The sequence below is a fragment of the Gossypium arboreum genome, chromosome 7, assembly GCF_025698485.1.
Source record: "Gossypium arboreum isolate Shixiya-1 chromosome 7, ASM2569848v2, whole genome shotgun sequence".
Classification (NCBI taxonomy): domain Eukaryota; kingdom Viridiplantae; phylum Streptophyta; class Magnoliopsida; order Malvales; family Malvaceae; genus Gossypium; species Gossypium arboreum.
Window position 1 is genome coordinate 11,955,628 of NC_069076.1, and position 19,526 is coordinate 11,975,153.

At 31.6% G+C, this 19,526-nt stretch overlaps 1 protein-coding gene across 2 annotated transcripts; it reads right to left on the reverse strand.

The window, feature by feature from the left end:
• Positions 1 to 1,277: 1,277 nt before the first annotated feature.
• Positions 1,278 to 17,867, reverse strand: LOC108467507 (AUGMIN subunit 2). 2 transcript variants are annotated; one of them, XM_017768152.2, is made up of 7 exons: positions 17,561 to 17,864; positions 16,889 to 17,014; positions 16,351 to 16,455; positions 15,657 to 15,725; positions 14,538 to 14,651; positions 14,058 to 14,439; positions 1,278 to 1,603 (listed from the first exon to the last, which is right to left on the reverse strand). In XM_017768152.2, exons 1-6 carry the CDS (start codon positions 17,681 to 17,683, stop codon positions 14,068 to 14,070), a joined length of 909 nt encoding a protein of 302 aa, XP_017623641.1. In that variant the 5' UTR covers positions 17,684 to 17,864; the 3' UTR covers positions 1,278 to 1,603; positions 14,058 to 14,067. The 2 variants fall into 2 exon arrangements, with proteins under 2 accessions (XP_017623641.1, XP_017623633.1); XM_017768144.2 differs by lacking the exon at positions 1,278 to 1,603 and having other exon boundaries at positions 13,881 to 14,439; positions 17,561 to 17,867.
• Between the last annotated feature and the right edge of the window lie 1,659 nt (positions 17,868 to 19,526).

The window sequence follows — 19,526 nt, forward strand, 5'->3', positions numbered from 1 at the left end:
CAGCCCTCTTGACATCATCATCAATCGTAGCCCGAAACTCTTCAGCCCCATGTTTATAAATCTTATCAATAGGTGGCTTACTCAGTCGAATCGGATCTATTACTTGTGGAAAAATCGGGACTTGTTGAAGAATAGGTGAGGGTGGAGGTTGTTGAGCTGCCGGATTCGTTCGTATGAACTCTATGAACCACTCACTTATCATTTGGAAGAAGGCTTGCTTATCCCCTCCTCCTTGAATACTAGATATCAGCCTAAATTCGGTTAGTGCTACCCCCTGAGCAGGAACGGGCGTATTGCTCTCAACTTCATCAACTATCGCTCGTTCGGAATCCATTAGCTATATGAAAAACATAATTTAACTGTCAAGAATCATCACACTATCGCAGTTCATATATATGGCATGTATAGCTAGACTCACATACGCTACATTAGTCCTAGAATCGACTAAATTGTAGCTTTAATACCAATCAAATGTAACACCCCTAACCTATATTTTTCGCCGGACTAGGGTTAAAGGCGTTACCGGACAAATCTAAACATCTCGCATTCATTTCTCAATCATCATAGCATTACCGTCACACATCATTATAATGTCCCTTACATAGGTCAATGAGACCTTAACCATGCTTTAGAAAGGGGTCGAGACTAAACCGAGCACATACAAATTTTGTAAGAAACTTAACAAAATTTTCAAAGTTTCACAGGTCACACGCCAGTGTGAACAGGCAGTTTGCCTCACACGGCTTTAGACACGCTTGTGTGTCAAACTGTGGCAGAACAAGGCATACATATTGACTTAACCACACAGCCACAAGACACGCCCGTGTACCTTGGCCGTGGTCAAAACTGACTTGGGTCACACAGCCGATCACACGTCCGTGTGTTTAACCCATGTACTCTTTGAAATGGTTACACACGCCCATGTACTAAGGCTGTGTGCCTCACATGGCCACCAGACACGCCCGTGTGTCCAGGCTGTGCTCGAGACTGACTTGAATAACTGAATTACGACGAACACACAGTTGAGACACACACCTGTGTGCTCAACCGTGTGGGGTGAAATTAGGCTTGGTTTAAGCCACATTTCCCACCTATCTCAAGCACACCAAAACCACAACATTTTTGCATCATTTACATACATTCATAGGCAACCAAATTAACCAATTTGTATATATATTCATACCATCCAATTACCAACCAATTCATTACTCAATTTCTCAACCAAAACTTACCAAATCAATGTACCAAAATCAACACAACTTATATAAATTTCAAATACATAAACTCATCATTTTATCACATACTTCATACCACAAAACTTGCCAATTTAACATTCCATAATCAAACCATCACATGAACATTATAACATCATATAACTTACCTATCAAACACATCATTTAGGCCAACTTAAAAAGCCTTACATACCAACATTTACAAGCCACGTCTCATGGTCAAATATTCACATCACAAAACATACCAAAATACTTCTAGCTTATACATGTTATATACCATATATACAACTCTCAAAATGGTACCAAAATAGTTGTCCGATAGTGTGATTGATGTCGCTGATGATCACCAGATCCAAGCTAGCTTTATAACGCTGTAAAACAGAGAATATTTCACAGAGTAAGCTTATAGCTTAGTAAGTTCATGATATAATACATTTAACGCATCAATCCACAATTCAATATCTTAACTAACACTTAATTTACTCTTCACATTACTCTTAGTTATTCAAAGCTATAACTTTAAGCATATGATAAACATTCACAATACTATACAATGCAACTCAACTTATCATTCATTTATATAATCTCTCATCTATATCATACACAATATCATCTACCACGTAGGTTCCATACATACCTGTACCATCACATTCTTACCTATCACATTTATCTCTTCAATGCTCGATACGCAATGTCATTCAATCATCTTTAGACATTCTTTGATCTCGCACACTTAGTGCCAATTAATTATCTGAAGCTATAATATTACCGCACACTTAGTGCCATTTCATTAAACTGAATTTATATCGGTATCGTACACTTAGTCCATTTATTCAGCCATCACTGTTATATTCTCGCACACTCAATGCCATTTTTAATAGCCGTAGCTATTTCATTTCTCGCACACTTAGTGCCTCAAATTCAATTCACATTTCACATACTCCAACTTCTCAATCTCATTTCTATTTATTTCATCACATATAAACGTTACACAAACAATATGTATTATACACGAACTTACCTCGGACGTAAAAACGACGATATTAGTCGATCAATCGAGCACTTTATTTTTGCCTCGATCTAGGTCTAAATTCCTCTTTTCTTGATCTATATGTATTCAAAATTAACTCATTTAATCACCAAAATATTCAATTTAATACACAAACACATCTTTGGGCATTTTTTCACTTTAGCCCCTAAAATTACACATTTTGACATTTTAGTCATTATTACACAAAACACCAAATATACAAAATTCATTAAAACCATGCCTTAGCCGAATTTTACACTAGCTCATATAAGCCCACACATTTCATTTATTTCACATTTTAGCCCCTCAATTTCTCATTTTCACAAATTAATCCCTAGTATACATTTTTACTCAAAAGCACTTTACAAAACATGTATATCAAGCACTAAGCTTTCATATTTCATCATTTTACATCAAAAAACTCATGAATTCATCAATGGAGTCTCATCAAGTTATCAGCAATTCCATAAATCTAAGCATGGGCTAGCTAGATCACTTAACAACGATCACAAAAACATAAAAATTATAAAAAATCGAGCAAAATTCATACCTTAATCACAAATTCTTCTAGCCGAAACCCTAAAACTCTTTTTCCTTTCTTTTCTTCTTCAATTTTTGGCAACCATGGATGATAATGGCTTAATTTGATGTTTTATTTTAATTAATAAACATTAATAACCCATTTACATATTTAGCCTTATTATTTTCATTATAATTTCACTATCTCATGTCCATTAATGTCCATACATTAATTCAATGGCCAAATATAAACATAAGGACCTCTCATTTATAAAGACATAGCAAATAAGCACTTTAAAATTTTGAAGGCCAATTTTACATTTTACGCGATTAGGTCTTTTTTTTTTTAAATTAAGCACACAATCAATAAAATTTCCACAAGAAACTTTCACACATGCTTAAACACATACTGTAAACACAGAAAATAATATTAGAATATTTTTCTAACTTATATTTGTGGTCCAGAAACTACTGTTCCGACTAGGGTCTAAACTGGGTTGTTACAATGACAGTCCGCTGGACTTGTCCTCATGCTTCAAGTTATGATAGTCCGCTAGAATTTTCCTCATGTTTCAAGATACAACGATATGTGGATGTGTCTTTAAGCTTCCATGTTAAGGCTATACGTTGGACTCTTTCATATAAAAATCCACGAGACTATCTGTTCATCGAATCCACACGATTGAATTTGCATGGAATGACTTCTTGCATCCTAGCCCACCAAGCACGAATACAACATATATGAATCTTTATCTATGAATCTTTCAAGCAAGAATCCGTAAAAACTAACTGATGAGTATGAATTCTCCAGTCTAAATTCACCAAGTATATTCCTGCGAATCTAAGTTCGCCAAGAATTAGTTCACATGTATGAATCTGTATCTATAAATCTGCATGTATGAATCCGCCTGTATGAATCTGTAACTATGATTCAACATATATGAATTTGTGTTTATGAATCATCATGTATGAAATCATTGTAGATGTGCAAAAGGAATCATCTTACAAGATATACTAGTGCACGAACGCTGAAAGTGAAAAACTGTGTCAATGTGTAAAATGGGTCAATTTGCAAGTTATGTGAACGCAAATGAATGACAAGAATGCTCTATGAAGACGTGCGATTTGCCCTCAGGCAAGTGTTGTCAAATAGGAAATCAGGCCATTAAAGTCATATCATATAATAATATCATGATCGGGTATGTTATACTAGAAAATCATTAAGTTCATTAGAATTTACCTAGCTTCCTATTATGCTTTTCAGGCATAATACGCAAGTGAAGGACTAAGCCAGAATTCACCAAGCCTGTGTAAGCTTGTTCCTCTCACCTGTAACATGCATATAGTGGGGGCAATCTGTAGGTTCAGCCTTAGGATTTGAAAATTTTCTAATCGAGTTTGAACAATATTGTAATTATTCCAACATAGGTTGATTGATACAATTTAATGAAGTCAATATTCTTAATCACCATTAATATGCTTGTTACTGTCTCAATTAAAATTTTGCATGATTGTAGCCATTCTGCTTTGGTCAGTCGAGTAGTTGGGATGCTACAATAGTTCTTCAAAATTTGTGAAAGGTTTATCAATTAGATGTAAAGTTAGCCTTTCTATACGGAGAATTGCGAGAAAAGGTATACATTGATCAATGTCCTGGTTTCATGAAGCAAGGTGATGAAAGTAAAGTACACAAATTGAAAAAAGGACTATACAGACTAAAACAAGCTCCCAAGAGCTTAGTATAGTCGTATAGATGCTTATTTTACGAAAGAAGATTTTTGTAAGTGTTCGCATGAAAAAACTATTCACAAAATTAGATGGTAATGGAAAATTACTTGCAGTGTGTCTCTACATTGATGATTTGATCTATACTGGCAATGATAAACTAATGATCAAGTCTTTTAAGAAAATATGATGACTAAGTTTGACATGACTGATTTGGGATTGATGCATTACTTCCTTAGCATAAAAGTTTTGCAATCAGATACTGGTATATTTATTTCACAAAAGAAATACATTCTTGAGGTTTTGAGTAAATTTAAAATGCATGATTGAAACTAACCCGTACTCCGATAAAGTTTGGCATAAAGCAAAGAAAACATAATGTAACAACCTAGGGAATCCCACATCCACAAAACATGAGAGAGACCTGAACTAAATAAAGGGGTAGCAACACTTAAGTGGTAAAAGGCCTTTTGGAGGTGTATAGGCACTCTCAAGAACAAAACTATGAGGGTCATGTGCACCCAAAGCAGATAATATCTTACCAGACTGGGTGTTGGCTATGACATTTATTAATCTCAGAGCCACTCGTCGTGCCTCTTGAGCGATGATGGGGCAAACCTCAGCGAGGACTCTAATTTTTAACGGGGGTGAATGTAAGACCCTAGGCGGGCCTTTTGAAGGTGTATGGGCGCTCCTAATAGCAAAACCGTGAGGGTCATGTACGCCCAAAGTAAACAATATCTTATCGGGCTAGATGTTGGCTATGACATTTATGAGTTAAGAAGATAAATGCTACTTTATTCAAGCAAATGATTGGAAGTTTAGTGTATATAAATTCCACCAGACCTAACATCATGCATGGTGTTAGCTTAATTAGTCGTTATATGGAAAATCCAAGTGAGAACCATTTGCTAGCTGCCAAAAGAATCTTTCGTTATCTTAAAGGCACAGTTGATTTTGGTATTATGCACAAAGGTGAAGTGAAAAGCTCCTTATTTAGATTTACAAGCAGTGATTATGTCGGTGATTTTGAATATAGGAAAAGCTCATCAGGTTTTGGCTTTATGATGAGTTTTGAAGCAATATCATGGTCATCAAAGAAACAACAGATCGTGACATTGTCATCCATAGAAGTTGAATTTGTTGCAGCAGCTTTATCCTCCTATCAAGTTCTTTGGTTGAGAAGATTGCTTGAGACACTTCAGCAGCATCCAAAGGAAGCAATAACTATCTATTGTGATTATATTTCAGCAATAAAGATTTCAAAAAAGTCCAGTTCTTCATGGAATAAGTAAACATATTGTTGTCAGATACCATTTTATACACAATTTGTGAAATGGTGGTGTAATTGATTTAGTGTTTTGTAACAGTGAAAGTCAATAGTTAACATCTTAATAAAGCTATTGAAGCAAATTGTGTTTGAAAAACTTAGAAGGATGCTTGAAGTATGCTTTTCAAAGGAAGTTGCAATTAGAGATGTGCATGGGCCGGACGGCCCGGCCCGGCTCGAAGGCCCGCTAGAAAAAATGGGAGGGTTTGGGTAAAAATATAGGCCCGAAAAATGGGCTTGGACAAAAAACGAGGCCCGTTTAGTAAATGGGCGGGGCCTCGGTAAGATTTTTTGGCAGGGCCCGGCCTAACTAATTCGATTTTAATATTAAATTATTTTTTAAAAATTTATTTTTAATTTTAAGTAACTTTAGTATTTTACTTTACTCTTTTGTTGTTTTTAATGTTATTTTAATATTGTAAAACTTTTGTTATTAATATAATTTAGTTCTTAATTTAATTTTAATTTGTTTCAATTTTTAATTTTAATATAATTACTTTTTATTTTATTTTTAATTTATGTATTATTTTAAGAATTATTTTAGTCTTATTTTTTATTTGTTTTTCGTTTTAATATTTGTTTTTATGTTTTAAATGTATTTGATTTATTATATTTTAACGTTTTTATTTAATAAAAAAAAGTAGAAATTTTTTTTTAATATGGCCGGGCCGGGCTCGGGCTTATCATTTTTTTCCCGAGCCGGGCTTGGACAAATTTCTAGTTCCATATTTCGGGTCGGGTCGGGCCGGGCCCGGTCCTTGAAAACGGGCCGAAATTTTTTATGGGCCCGGCCCGACCCATGCACACCTCTAGTTGCAATTGATGTCTACAGACATCAGTTTAAGGGAGGGTGTTAAGATATTTCTCTATAAAATAGGAGTTTTTGTTTTAGTAGTTCCTACTTTTTTGTAGATTGCTTCCTAATTTTTAGCTAATGAGTTGCCTAACTATTAAGAGAAGTTTGGTTTTTAACGTTATTGAAATCACCTATATTAAGGTGGTTATTTAATGAACAAAATAGATAGTTCAACTTTCCTTTCCTCTGAGTCTATTTTCTTATTAAAGTCTTTTATTCAATTTTAACAAAAATTCTCAATTAACAAATTTCTCATATTTTTATTAAATTTTAGTTTTTCACTATCAAGACTTGATCTGAATTTGTTTAAAACATCTATAATAACTTGATTTTTATTATTTTCAACTTCAATCTTTTTATATTTAAATTTTATTAATCAAAGTTATCTTTTTTCATCAAGAAAATTTATTTATTTATTTCATTGAAAAAAAATTCTCTAAGAGTATGATTTTTTTTTCAAGAAACTCCATTCGATTTCACTATGGTTTTAGTTATACTAATGCCAAGATCACATATATTTTAATGAGTATATATATTTACTTTAAATATATTTAATAATTTATTGTTATCGAATATGTATTTTATATACTTATACTATATTGCAAATATATACATACATATATAGATTGAACTCCAATACTCCAATTTTTTTCCAATTTACTTTTATATGTATATTTTCATTCAATATCCATTAAAACATATATAATATGTTTTCAATTCTATAATTTATACATAATTCTTGATAGTAAATTTATATTGAATTTTAGAATACATATTTTCTTAATATTGTGTTATGTAAATTTTATGGTGGTCAGCTCCACACTGACTCTGGCTGTTTCGATTGGTGTGCACTATTTTTGTGCTAAAATAAAACATCAAATGACCCTTTCTGCACTAGTAAAAATTTCAGTTTGCACTAGTTGCACCGACTCGTTCCAGTCAATTTCGGTCATACCGAGTGGAATATGATACATCAAATAATATTAAAAAAATATTTATTTTATCATTTACTTCGTTTGTGTTAAATTAAGTTTTATTTGATAAAATATTTTGATATAACAAAAATTATTTTTGAACAAAGACTTAATGAAGTTTAAAGTTAAGATTTCTCAAAGACACTGAAAATTACTTTGAGCACTTAAAATTACTTTAGACAAATTTCAATCATTTTAAAACAAGTGAAAAATTGCTCTCTTATATTTACAAAATTGTTTTTAAGTTTCGAAGTTTAGAAACATTGAGCAAAAATAAACAGTATTGATACTTAGACATTTTTATTGATACTCATGCCTGGTATTGATATGGAATTGTCATTCTGGATTTTTTGAACAAAGTAAAAATATCAATACTTATTATTAAGTATCGATACCTTTTTTGATATCGATACGAATTGGTATTCTAACTTCAAGGAAAAATTGAGCAAAAGTGTTAAGTATCGATAATTGCAATTACCTAAAAAAATTTATCGATACCCTCCTTTGATATCGATATGGTTTTCAGGTTCGATGTTTTGAAAATTATTCAAAAATTACTCAAGTATCGATACGCATAAAAAAGTATCGATACTTTTAATCAAGTATCGATAAATTTCTCTAGGTATCGACGTGAAAAAGGAGAAACGGTCACTAAATTGGACATTAAATGCTTTAAGTATCGATACCCTCAAAAGATATCGATACATGTTGTTAGAGGTGACATTAATGCACTAGTTTTTACATCCCCAACGACTCTATTCAATTCTACAACAATCACAATGGATGGAAATCAATTTGGGAGCATAAATATCATCTTCAAAAGGTTCAACAATAACATGAGAGTACAAAAAGATCAAAAAGTCATCCCATCAATCTTTGTGCTTAAATTCTTCATATTTTTCTTGTATACACTTGTGAGCATTTAGTGTTTTTCAATCAGCTCAAGTGTTTTCTTTGTATTAGTGCTTAATTGGCAAACATTTTAATCTTGTAAGGATTATTTCTTTGTTTGCTCTTTTGAGAGGGTTTGTATCTTAAGAATTGGTAGAAATCTTAAAAGAATTGTAAGGTTAAACATTGTCCTTAAAGGTTCATCAAATTAGTAAATTTATAAAAATCGTTAATTATGGAAAGTTAAGTAGTGGAGTAAGCAATTAGGGTCGAACCACTCTAAATTTCTTGAGTTCATTATTTCATATTTTTTCTTTTGCTTCCACAATTTTTAAAAGGTCAATTCAAACCTCCCTCTTAACTATTTCAGTTAATTGATCGAGTTAACAATTTTAAACTTTGAAAAATCAGCACTTGCATTAATCAAAACTACACTTAATCTAACAAACTTTAAAATTTAAAATAGAAAATCAAGATATAATAAAAATTAATAAACTCGCTCAGGGGTCAAAATAATTTCTCCTCGCGTTTACCTTCTTTTATTTCTTTTAGGGAAGAGGGAAAGAAGTTGAATACCTAAATACCTAATATTTTAGCTTTTAGCTTGGTTTCAGAAAACCTCTTTCAACCTTTGATATGTATGTTAGTATTAAATGGGTTAATGTTGTGGATTATATTCTCGTTTAATACATTAGATGATTTTTTTTGTTAATTTTAAATTTACTGAATGATAGATTTTGATTTTAGAGTTTATTGATGAGTATTTTATATAATTGATAAATATTTATATTTAAAATATATTTAATATCATTCATTTAATATTTTTAAATATTAAAATGCATAAATTAAATGTTTTTAAAAATTTTAATAAATTTGAAAAGGTACATCACATACCAATATCAATACATACCAATTCTTATAGAAAAATAATGTATTTACTAATACGGTACCAACTACCTTAATAAATTTACAATAATTTTACGATATAACTTTTTTCTCATATTAAATCCACTTTACAACTTTTAATAAGTGATTTATAAATATAGCTTTTTAATATTTCCATTATATGCTCATTTTCTTGATGTAACTTTATTTTGGTTAAATTAATTGTATTTTTATAATGTAACTCTCACTAAATTAATTTTATATAAATCCAATTATTACGTTAGTTTTATGAACTTAATAATGTTTAGATTTGTTTTATACTTATTTATGAATATTATTCTTTATCATTAAAACATTAATTGACTAATAGATTAAACAAACAAGTGAAACATAAAATACTAATGGATAGTTCTTTTTATGTAAATTAATGCTATCTATGTTATGTGTTTATTAATTAATACAAAATTTTATTACAAACCAAATTTACAACTATCAAAAATCGTTGGATGTAATATTAAGATATATTTTATTCTTAAAAGGAGAATATGAGTTCGAGTTTCAAAGACAATATTGTTAAGAGGAGCAACTATGAACACCAAATATGGACCATGAACAATTTAAAAAAATTTAAATTCACAATTCATCATATTATTATTGTTGTTTTGATAAGTTGACCATTTTATTTTTAATAATTTAAAAATAATTTCCAAAATTTTACCATCTACCTTAAAATCATACTTTTATTTGTGTTAATAATACGTTTAAAGTTTTTATCATATTATTCATCACATTAGTAAGAGAATGTACAATATTTTAATATTTTAATTGACATATGCAACCATCCCATATATCTCACAAGTGTGAAACTATTATTCATATGATTCTAAATAAAAATATTAATTTTAAATAATAATATATTCATTCTAACATCAATTATCATTTTTCAAGTTTTAATTTCTTGATTATTATGTTTAAAGTTTTTAATCATGTTATTTGTGAAAATTTTAAGATATTAAAATCTATATCAACTAATTTAATCATTTTATGCATAGCACGGGTAAAAAGAATTAATTTACATATCAAACAAATATATATGAATGAATTATATTTGTTTAAGTTGTATCTCAATGGTGATTTTTTAATGTAAAATAATTAAAAGGAATATCTTGAGAAAATATTCAGCGGCTTAAGATAAATCTAAGTATTTCTTTTAGAGTGAAATTTATAAAAGGACTAATAATAATAATAATAATAATAATAATAATAATAATAATAATCAATTTCAACAATTCTTCTTAATATTTAAAATTGTATTTCCTTCTCAAATCTCAATGTAAGTGACCCTTTTAAATAATAATAATAATAATTTAAGATACCAAATAAACATGCTATTACAAATCTAGTATGACAAAGTCTTGTATTCTCTAATCCTTTCTGAACAAGATTAAGTGGATTTCCTTTTTCAAATTATAATCAACAAAGCACATTAAAACCACATATGCATGAAAGATAAGCACCTGTGTATGAAATTATAGCTAGGAAGAAACAAAAACAACTACAAAGTAGGATCATACCTTCTAAGGTTTGCCCCCACAAGGATCATTAGTTTCTCCTTGGAGCATTAAATTATTTAATGATTTATAAATCCCATTTCCTCTTATTTAAAGTATATATAATAATTTTTAATTCCATATGTTACCATGAAAAACAAGATTGCAAGCTGAGGTCATGCCATCTCACAAGTATTTCTTGCAGAAGAAGAAAATAGATGACTACATAATTGTGAAATTGTCAAGTCTACTTCTAAGGATGGATTTAGTGATAGTAATGTTTCTAATATTGTTCTAGTTGTTCTTTGTGCTTCTCCCACCATAGTATTAAAAGTTATAGATTGCAACCATACTTTCTAGCACGACTAACTCATAAATAACCTTTACAGATATCTAAATTTGTGAATAATGCTTTTGGTACAAGTAGTCTAAGTGGAATGAAAGCATTTAGATCAAGCATCTCTTCTTCGATTTCTTTTTAGGTTTCTAGACCGATGTGATCTTTTGGTACTTTCTTATTTTATTAATCAAATTATCTTCAGCATGATAGAATAACAAAAGATTAGTAGTATTGTAAGCTTGCTCAACTAAATTATAATTCTGTGGCCCAAGTATGAGCGATTATAGCTACAATCAAGGTAATTTTCCATTTTCACTAGGGAGATCATATCTCCACTTAAGTGGAGTAAATTACTCAAAGTCTACATATAACTTACTAGTGGCCAAAATTTAAATGATTATAGTTATGGCCAGGGGAGTTATCCTCCTTCACTGGTGAAATAAATTTCTCAAACCCTGTGTATGAATTATTAGCAGCCAAGTTTTGAACAATCTTAATTGTGACTGGGGAATCCACTAGGGAAATCATGTCTCTACCTAAGTGAAAAAAATTACTCAGACCTTGCATATGAATTATTAGCGACCAAATTTTGAGTTATCATAACTGCAGTCAGGGGAGTTATTTACTTCTACTAGAAAGATAGTTATAACATCATGACCAAAGTTTCTTACAAATTAAGAATGAAGTTACTGCTAGTTCATGAACCCTATCATAAATTATATAAGCATTACCTACAATCTATGGATGGTAATATTCATATTCATCTCGCGCTTTAATGAGGTGGAAGTGTTTCCATTGCTTGAGGGTTGAACTTAGGAAGCAGTGGCCTTTGAGGATGATACAAAAGAAAAGTGTTTCCAATATTTTTGGTGAAGATAAAATAATAGTCGGTGGCATTTCACTAAATGTAATCACTCTTCCCCAATGGAGTCACTAAAATGTAGAGAGTTCTTTTGGTAAAGTGAGGAGATGTTACAATTTAGAAAAACGAGATGTCGGAGAGAGATGGCAGAGAGAAAGATCGGAGAAGACTCTCGAAAACAAGTGCAATGACAGGCGGTGGTGATGGACACAATAAGGGGATGAGAAAGATAAGAGCTATGGGATTGTCATGATTGTAGAAGGAATAGGATGCTAAGTTTGTCAAAAGATCAAAAAATCCCCCAAAAGAGACGTTTAAACCTCATATTACTAGTAGTGAGTAATGAGAAAGAAGTTATGAAAATAGTGAATATAATAGTAGTTTGGTTAAAGTTATTCTCGTGTAACTCATTCTAGCAAAGAGAGTGCTACTTGCAAACTTAAGTGCAAGTGCATAGTTTGATCAACAAAGAGAGGGAGAGAAAACACTTGCTCTCTAAAAAAAGGTTAAAAAGTAGAATTCTTAACAATATCTGTATCTAAGCCTCGAAACCATGTTCTCCAAAACATCCCAACAGTGGAGCAAACCTAAGAATTCTGTCAACTTTCTTAAGTTTAGCTCCATAACTTTCTCAACATAGAGTGGTTATGCAATGAATGATATTTCCTGAACTATTATTGACAGAAGCGTTAATAACAAAAAATTGAGTATCTACAAACACTAGACAAAAAGATTATTTATAAAACCATAAAAACTTTCAAAATATTAACTTTGTTCAACAATAAATGACATTTTTTATCAATAAATGTTAACTCTGTAAAAATTTGACCTTATTTAATTATTTTAATAGCATAAAGATTAAATTAATTCTTAGAATAGTAGAGAAACTAATTTAATATGACCTCTATGATAAAGGGTCTTGCCAAACACTTACACCAGTGTAGTTCTATTGAGTTAGAAATTTTCTTTGCTTCTATTCATACCAAATTATGACACACCTACATATGTAGATGACATGAATTTATGTAAATTTATATTTATAAAAAATATTTAAAAATGAAACTTTGGTTAAAAAGATAAAATTGAGACATTAAAATTATATTATCTAAAGACTCAAATTTTAATGCCAATCATACTACTAGCTTGGTGACAAACTTAGGTTTCAAGTTTATTGACATGAGGTCTAAGGTTTAATTCCTGTGTTTGAAAGCCCTTTCCCCTTCCTCCTGTTGTTTACATATAACAAATAGTTAAAAAACTTTAATTTATGCGTAACTTGATATGCATGATCTACAATAATGAAATATGGCGTTTGAATTGTTAAAATATTAATCATATAAAAGTTACGAAGGATAAAATCACTTAAGTTTTACATCAATGTAAGTGAATCCTCCCTTAAATTAATTTTTATAAATTTTATATAAAATAAATCATTTTATTACGCATAAATGAATTCCTTTAATTTATGCTCATTTTTTTAAAAAAAATAGTATCCAAATATGCCACTAAGCTTTAATTTATACCTCAACAAACTCTTAACATAAATCACCCTTTCATTTTAATGTAAAACCATATTTAAGTTTCCTTTAAGAAAAGCATATTTAAGTGCAAATAAGAAGATAAGGGTTTATTTGAATATAATAAAAGTATATGAGCTTAGAGAAGTGACTTCAAACATAGCATTGATTTCAAATAAGAACACTGAGTGGATATATAATATGTTTGGGGAAAGAAGAAAACAAAGAAAAGATAATATGCAGACTCATTGTTATTTATTGCTCAATTTTCAGGCAAACAATACTACTATGGATTAAAGACAATACTTACTAGGGAGGAAACAAACCAGAGCAAGCAAATACTTACATGATAGAGGTTACAGACCATTCTTTTTAACTGACGGAGGCCAAGACAATCTCCTGTGGCTTGTAATATCGACAGGATCAAAGTCCCCCACCTCGCTATTTTCATCATCTGCTTCTTGGCGTTCAAGTTCTTGGCTTCTGAGGCTTTTGATAGCTAAGTCATCAAAACTCGTTTCATTTTTCCAAGCCGGAAGAGTTGTATGCTCTGAGTCTCCTCCTATTGCTCTATGGGAGGGATCCTTGACTGGTGTTGTTGGTAATGGGGTTGCAGAATGCCCCACTCTCAAATTTTGAAGGGTTGCAAATGACTCTCTTGTTGCAGACATGGCCTCAAAGAATCGGGTGCAGGATGCTAATGCAACTGGAATTGGACGGAGCATCTCCTGTGTAAGGAAAAGGAAAACAACATCACATAAGAGAGGCAAAATATCACGCTCTTGATCGTACATATGTATATATCAAAATGCATCTTTAATCCTACCCCCCAAACTGAAGGAGGCTCCTTAAAGTTTTGGCTCCATTGGAAATCAGTAACAGCAGCAGTCAATGCACCATAATCACTTGCAGCCTTCATCAGTAATTCAGAAAATTGTTTCTGCATAAATCCAAGTAAAATGGCCTTTAGTAGTGAAACTAAATCCTTCTCTTTTTGGTTCACAAATTGAACTAAAACAACCAGCCAAAAAGCCTAAATTTGTTATTCTTGTTTTCAGTTTATTTTTTGTATGGAAGAATACTTGAGCACTAAAATGTGCATAATCGTGCATTCAATACTTTAACATGGCATTATTTAGAAAATTGCATTCGAATATATGATTTCTTTCTAATATCTACTGTCTTGTATCTTTCAACAAACTAATATCCTTAAACTTCTCAATTTCCATTCTGATACTACAAGGTTCGCATGCAATGGGAGGAATCAAAGTAACTGAATCAGTGCATATCCAAAATAACTATATCAATAATCCAATTCTCCTCTGACCTTTCATCATAAACTAACAAAAAATTCGCACAAGAGTTCATACCTAACAGACCCAATTGCAATGTCATGAAGCCCGGTGGGCAACATGTTAATCTTTTTAATGATTAAATTTTCATGTAAAATTGCATAAAATCTGAAATTTTGGAACTGAATGTGGAATATGTTGTTTTCACTAGTATAACGTGACAAAGCAGATAAATACAAATTGAGGACAAGATAGGGAAAAAAGGTTAAACAAATAAACTGATATTTAAAGTATGTTCATAACCTACAAGTACTTGATCCAGGATCATGTTTGGCAGATTGTGAAGTTGAAAGTTTTTTCAGGTGATCTTCACCAGATACGAATATTCTGGTTCATGAAAACAAAAGTAAATCTCATCTTTAAAGTAACTACCAAAAATGCATTAGGAAAGTAGCAACCTAAACGTCTAGTTCCCATGTTCCACTATAATAAACTTTCCAGACCAGTACCAAATTCAATAGCTTAGAATCTAAAAAGCAACTGAACACAGAAGTTCTACCTGTAAGCAATCATCACTAGACCAAGGAAAACAAGAACCAAAATCTCAAATTCTTTTCTGTGCTTATAAACTAAACCACAGAAGAACGGAAAACCTGATATTCTGCTTCCACGGGAATGCAATCTAGGGAATAAGGTTGTTGCAGACGAGCTATAATTCGATCCTGCCAAAATAATAAAGCAAGAGAAAAATAGTCAGATAATAAATGAACTCATCTTGGTTGTGTGATATGAAAAGTAGGAATACAATGTGTTAGGGCAAAGACAATATCTAATTGTAGGAAAGCTATGGACAAACTTTTTGTTTCTGTTTTCAACACAATTTTCTTGGGACAAAATAAATAAGCCAATGACATAGTCCTCACAAGGGTATCAACACAAACAGGTCAATACAGTCTGAAATCCACGAATAATATATAAACAACAAAGCCGTCAAGGATCACCAATAAATGATATGCACATTTCTGTAGTTCCATTATTGTTTACAGCACCATTTTGATAAGAATTTTGAAAGTTGAATTTGGTCTGGGTCATGGGAGTTCTAAAACCAGACATAAAACTTACTAAGAGCAGAAATAAAATCTCTTATCTTCCTAACCCTATTGACAAGTAAAAAGATCAAAAGGAATTGTTGCAGAAAGTAGTGGCAGAGAAATTCCAAACCACTAAAATGGAAGTCATATGTTGCACATATGAGTCTATATCTATAAAATTCCATCAAAAAAACGTATCATGAGACAATCCGGACAGTAGCATGCTAAAGTGCACAATAAGAAAACCTGAAATTACCTTATTCTGAATAACATCTTTCAATATAGTAGTAATCCTCGCCAATGTTTCACACTTCTTTTCCATTTCACTCACGTGTGTAAGGTGTGCAACATTTTTGTCATCCTATACATACCATAAAATGGGTCAGTTAAAGTAGAAAACATGCAGTTAGAGAACTGTACTGTAGTTGAATCAGCAAGATTAAGTTAAAAGCAAAATTCATTGTTTTCTACAAAATACTTTTAAATTTTACATTAAAATATTTTCAAATGTATACTAAAAGTTGGAGTGAAAACTACATAAACATATGAAGCTACCAAGGTTTTAGTGTGAGTTGTCCATTTATTTATCATTCCTATTTTGAACGAACAAACATGTAATTGAACTGCTCATTTATTTTATTTTCAGTAATAAATCCAACCCTTATAAATACTCGAGAGTTTAATTTCTTCTGGTCAACTGTAAACCTGTAATACTATTCAAAAGTGCCAAGCAATGAACCTTACAAGGAGTGAAAAAAACAATGCAGATAGAATAAATAACCTGGGGAGCTTACCTTTCGGCCCTGTAGTTCAACTTGCAAATCGGCTATCTTTCTCTGTACAGTGGTTAGCTCTCTTAATACCTTTATCAAGTCATCACCGTTTTCTCCTGTAGCAGATGATAAGTTTTGCACTTCTTCCTATAAAAGAAAAACAACATTAATTCTGATTATACACTTTTAGTTCCATAGACGACAATGTACAAACTATTTAACAATGAAATTAAAGAGGAAAATGCTCGAGATATTAGGCTTTGAGACGATATATCTTAGTCTCGATTATATCAGACATGTATGAGTAACTTATCTGCCATTTTAGTTGACTGGCTAAAACCCTACGTCTTTGAAAAGTTAAATGAAAATCTCAGACTTAAGCTATTGCTAAGGAACCCTAAATTTACAATTCAAGCAACGAGATCATATGGTTTTGAAGGTTAAATTCTTCATAAAATTAACCATTAAAAGGGTGAGAAGGGGGGGGGATGCCAAACGATTTCAGCATAAGCATCAAAAACCCAAATTCGTTACACAAACTGCAGCGAGGAATGAGGAGTTTGAAATTGCGTGATTTGAAAGTTGAACTTATAAAATCCAATAATTAAATATCAATAAAATCTACCAAAAAGAAAAGAAATTATAAGACGCAAAGCAAATGGAATTAATTAAGAAACAGAAAAAAGGAGGAACCTGAGAAGGAGGAGGGGGAACAGAGAAACCAAGATCGGCGGCAATGGAGAGAGCATCGGACATTCCTCCGATGCGCCTCAAAGGCTTCTTCCCAACCCAAGTGGTATCGGTCCCCATTGACATTTCACGCCCAAATGCTACCTTCTAACCTCTCGCCGATCTGAATTTACTTTCAAAGTGATAAAATAAAGTGGGTGATTTGAACGGAGTAGCTAGTTCCCAGATTTGCCAGGCCGGCCTCTGTTTCTACTTCAGTTTTTTTTTTTCCCCAACTTATTTGAATTTAAATTACTTTTTCTCATTGGAATTTATAAAAAAAAAAAAAAGAAAAGCGGTATTCTTTCTAAAATTTTAAATTGTTAGTCTTTTAGAATATTATTTTTGTGATTAATAAATATTTTTAGAAAAATAGTTCATTGAAAATTCATCACTCAAAAATAATTATAAAGGAAAAGTAATTATATTAAAATATGCAATACAAATATCATGTGTATTTCTAGACTTTATTATATAATAAAATTATGTTTATGAAGAATTTGAATATAGAATATGAGTTACACATATTTATTTTTGAATTTTTTTAAAATATTAAATTTCTTGATAAAGATGATTTTTTATTTAAATACACCATTAAATATTTGTAGCTGCATTAAATATAATTTTGACTTAATTCACAAATTTGTATTTATTTTTTTCATTTTGATACCTAAATTTTTTCTCACAAGTGGTACCTAAATTATTTTTTTTCTCAAGTTGATACATTCGTTAGTCAAACCATTAAGTCTATTTAAGAAAAATGTTAACTTACAAATTGGTACCTAAACTAAGTCTTCTTTTTCCGATTTTGGGTATCTAAACAGTTTTTTAGTCCCAAGTGGTACATTGTTATACCCTTACCTCCTACCTGGACATATGGCATCACAAGAAGCAACTAGGAAGCACTCGTGGATGGCCCTCAGAATTATACCACCCGACAAATGACCAACCATTCGCTAAATAGCGAACCCTCTATTAGGCCACCAGTTTTTTCGCGAGTACGTACTTATTCCCCAAGATGGGATCACTAAGGCTAACAACCTCTTATTATCTCAACAAAGGGAATGTTAAAGCAGTACTACACTTTATGACAATTAGGGTGTAACGACCTTGCCACCTAGACAACCATACGTTTTTTATATCTCAAAGTTGTCAATGATGTGCAAGACAATAGGGATCCTCCCCCTATATATACCCCAACACACAATGATAAGGTATCTTATATACCCCAACACATAATGATAAGGTATCTTCTCTCATTTTTAGCAACCAAAAAGCATCCAACCTAGCACACAATCTCCCTTATCTACCTTAAGTTTCCTTCTTCTTACTTCTCTCACTTTACCTCTTCACTTATCAAGGTGAATCGACCTCTTTGTCACCACCACCATCTCCTCCTAACTCTTCTATTGTTGAACACTTGTATCAACAATTGGTGTAATGAGCATGGTTCGAACCATGCCTCCTTCTTCAATCGATGCCCTCTGTCAACCCAACAAACCCTAATCTAGAGCTTTTTTCAAACCAAACATCTACTTAACCACATGCACTGGCTACAAAGCAACCAACCTTCAATTTTGACCAAATAATACCATGCCAATCTCAGCCTCCTCTTGGTGCTTCATCCTCTCTCTCCCCAGACACATTCTCTCATTATACTACTAATACACTTTTCCACGTTGGTGGTTTACTCCACCTCCCCAGGTTACTATTGCTACCACTCCTACTGACCATGCATCTCAGTATCAAAACTCTAACTCCTAACAACAAAGTCACTGAGATACAAGAGAAGATGTGTCGCCTTAAACTACAACTTCCTAAGTAACAACACCAGTTTCAAGAACAACAAGAGTGCCAATGCCTTTTGGACTTAAAGAATAGTTAAAATGAATAGTTAATAGAGGAGTTCAAGATAGCCAAAGACGCTTCC